This window comes from Zea mays, chromosome 7 (genome assembly GCF_902167145.1).
Source record: "Zea mays cultivar B73 chromosome 7, Zm-B73-REFERENCE-NAM-5.0, whole genome shotgun sequence".
Classification (NCBI taxonomy): Eukaryota; Viridiplantae; Streptophyta; class Magnoliopsida; order Poales; family Poaceae; genus Zea; species Zea mays.
The window spans coordinates 108,624,527-108,626,764 of record NC_050102.1 but is presented as its reverse complement, the minus strand read 5'-3'; the positions used below and the strand labels follow the sequence as shown (position 1 = coordinate 108,626,764).

General features: G+C 57.9%; 1 protein-coding gene across 1 annotated transcript; it reads right to left on the bottom strand.

Annotated features, from left to right (window-relative positions):
* Positions 1-252: 252 nt before the first annotated feature.
* On the bottom strand, positions 253-1,942 carry LOC103632693 (UDP-glycosyltransferase 90A1). The gene has a single exon (NM_001352897.1). It carries the CDS (start codon positions 1,881-1,883, stop codon positions 405-407), a length of 1,479 nt encoding a protein of 492 aa, NP_001339826.1. The 5' UTR covers positions 1,884-1,942; the 3' UTR covers positions 253-404.
* Between the last annotated feature and the right edge of the window lie 296 nt (positions 1,943-2,238).

Genomic DNA, 2,238 nt, shown 5'->3' with positions numbered 1-2,238 from the left:
TGGTAGTATATTGGACTATTTCTTTGAAAGTGGGTTTCTACTGTAATTTTACTCTCATTAAGCTTTCTATTATGTATATAACTATATAAAATAATATTTTGTACTGTAGATAATATTGTTTACAAAGTATATTTTAAAATATAAAAGGAGATAAGAGAGTTGCGGGAGATAGCCTAATATGTATTCAGTTTTATGTTATAGTCTTTCCAAATCCAATTCATAGATTTGTTTTCCAATCGTACAAATTCGGCTTGAAAACTTGCTTTTGCTCTGGTGGCCACAGGAGAACTTTCTTTACAAAAAGCACTTTAGAAAAGGAGCTACAGCAGAGGTTCAGAAGTCAGAACCAAAGTAGTGCAAAGATCCAACACACCATTTCTTTTTGAGTTATCCCTTGTACGGTACTACAGTATGCTTGCACAGGTACCTCCGTTGGCTTTTCCATTCATATCTACCCCACGTAGACGTAGCTCACTAATCATCTCCTCGACCTCCTTCCATGACGACCCACCATCTGACACGGCTAGCCGAGCCTGTGCTGCTATCCCTTTCGCTCTCAGTGCCATCGCCTTTCCTGCCTCCCCAAACATGAGCTCCTTGACCGCCGTCGCGATCTCCTCGCTCTTGACCAAACCTCCAACCGCTCCGTCGCTGGTATGGACCCTAACGCCGATGCGCAGCTCATCGACGACGAACTTCGCGTTCATAGGCTGTTCGAAGTCGCACGGCCATGCTACCAAGGGGACACCCGCGGCGACACTCTCCAGCACCGAGTTCCACCCGCAGTGGCTTAGAAATCCTCGGATGCTTGGGTGCCGGAGGACCCGCCGTTGGTCCACCCATTCTCTGACCACCTTGCCTCGTCCAACAACACGGTCCTCGTACCCCGTGCCAAGATCATCGGCGTTGTCAGGCCGCCGCACAGCCCACAGGAAATTCACCCCGGCACTGTCTAGCCCGTCGGACACCTCTTTCAGCTGCGCCTGTGATATGGATGCCAGCGTCCCCAGTGAGACGTACACTGCAGGCTTCCCGGCAGCCGCCATGTCGTCCAACCACTGCATCCAGGAGGGCTTGGCGTCGTGTCGTTGTTGACTGCCGGTGCCGCCGGGGGAGTAGGATTGCCGGGCCAGACACAGAGGGCCTATAGGCCAGACCCTAGGCCCGATGTGCTGGTTCCAGTGCTCTATGTAGCGGCCTTCGAGTTGACGGAAGGTGTTGATGATGAGGCCGCGGCTCGCCGCGACGGCCGCCGCCATCTTAGCATCCAGGTGTATCATCTGTGGCGGCGGCGGCACGAGGTCGCGGAGGGAGAACTGGAGGTGCGGGAACTCCGGCACCGTGTAGCACGTGGTGGCGCCAGCGGATGCGCCGACGTCGGCACCGGCTCCCGGTCTGTCCCGCACGCACGCCTCCCGGACGACGTGCGCGACCGCAGACGTGCCGAGGAACGACACGCTCGGGACGCCGAGCGCGGCGGCCGACGCGTGCGCCCAGTACAGGAAGCCGTCGGCGACGAGGAGGCTCGCGGGCGGGCGCAGCGCCGCGAGCGCCTCCTGGAACCGCGGCCGGAGCGCCGACGTGGCCTCCGCGAACGCAGCGAAGGAGGCCGCCGAGGCGACGCCCTCGGCGCCCTCACCGCCCGCGGGCGCGCTGCTGGCCGGGTACGCCAGCTCCAGGACGGCCGCGTCGCCGGCCCCGCCCTGCCGCAGAGCGGCGCGGACGAAGGCGGCGTTGCCCGGGGTTGTGACGAAGGTGACGGCTGCGAGTCCCCGGCCGCGCAGGACGCAGGCGAGGTCCAGCAGCGGCATGGTGTGGCCTTTCGCCATGAGCGGGAAGATGGCAACGTGGTCGGCTTGGGAAGGAACAGGAGATGTAGTCATGGCCGTTGTTGCTTCTCTTGGCCTTAGTTCTTGGAGGCTTGTGTTTTGGCCTTTTGGGAGCGGCCGCCGAGCTTTTCCTAGACAGCAATCGTTCTTTCTTTCTTTCTATATATTAAAGCGCAGCGCAAACTTGGCTGCTAGTGCTTCCACGTCGCCCTTTTTCTCAGTCGCACGATGTTCATCCAACATACATAAACGCTCACAATACGATCTATCGCGATGCTCCAGACTGAGCCGCCGCCGCTAACGGCGCCCTCACGTGACCCCACCTCTCTGTTGCTATCACTATCAGTCTCATGCTCCCTCCCCGTTTCAAATTGCCCAAGCGCGATACCAGTATGCTATCCACACTCGC

Coding starts and splice junctions, on each gene's coding strand:
- LOC103632693 (NM_001352897.1), bottom strand. CDS start 1,883: ATGACTACATCTCCTGTTCCTTCCCAAGCCGACCACGTTGCCATCTTC.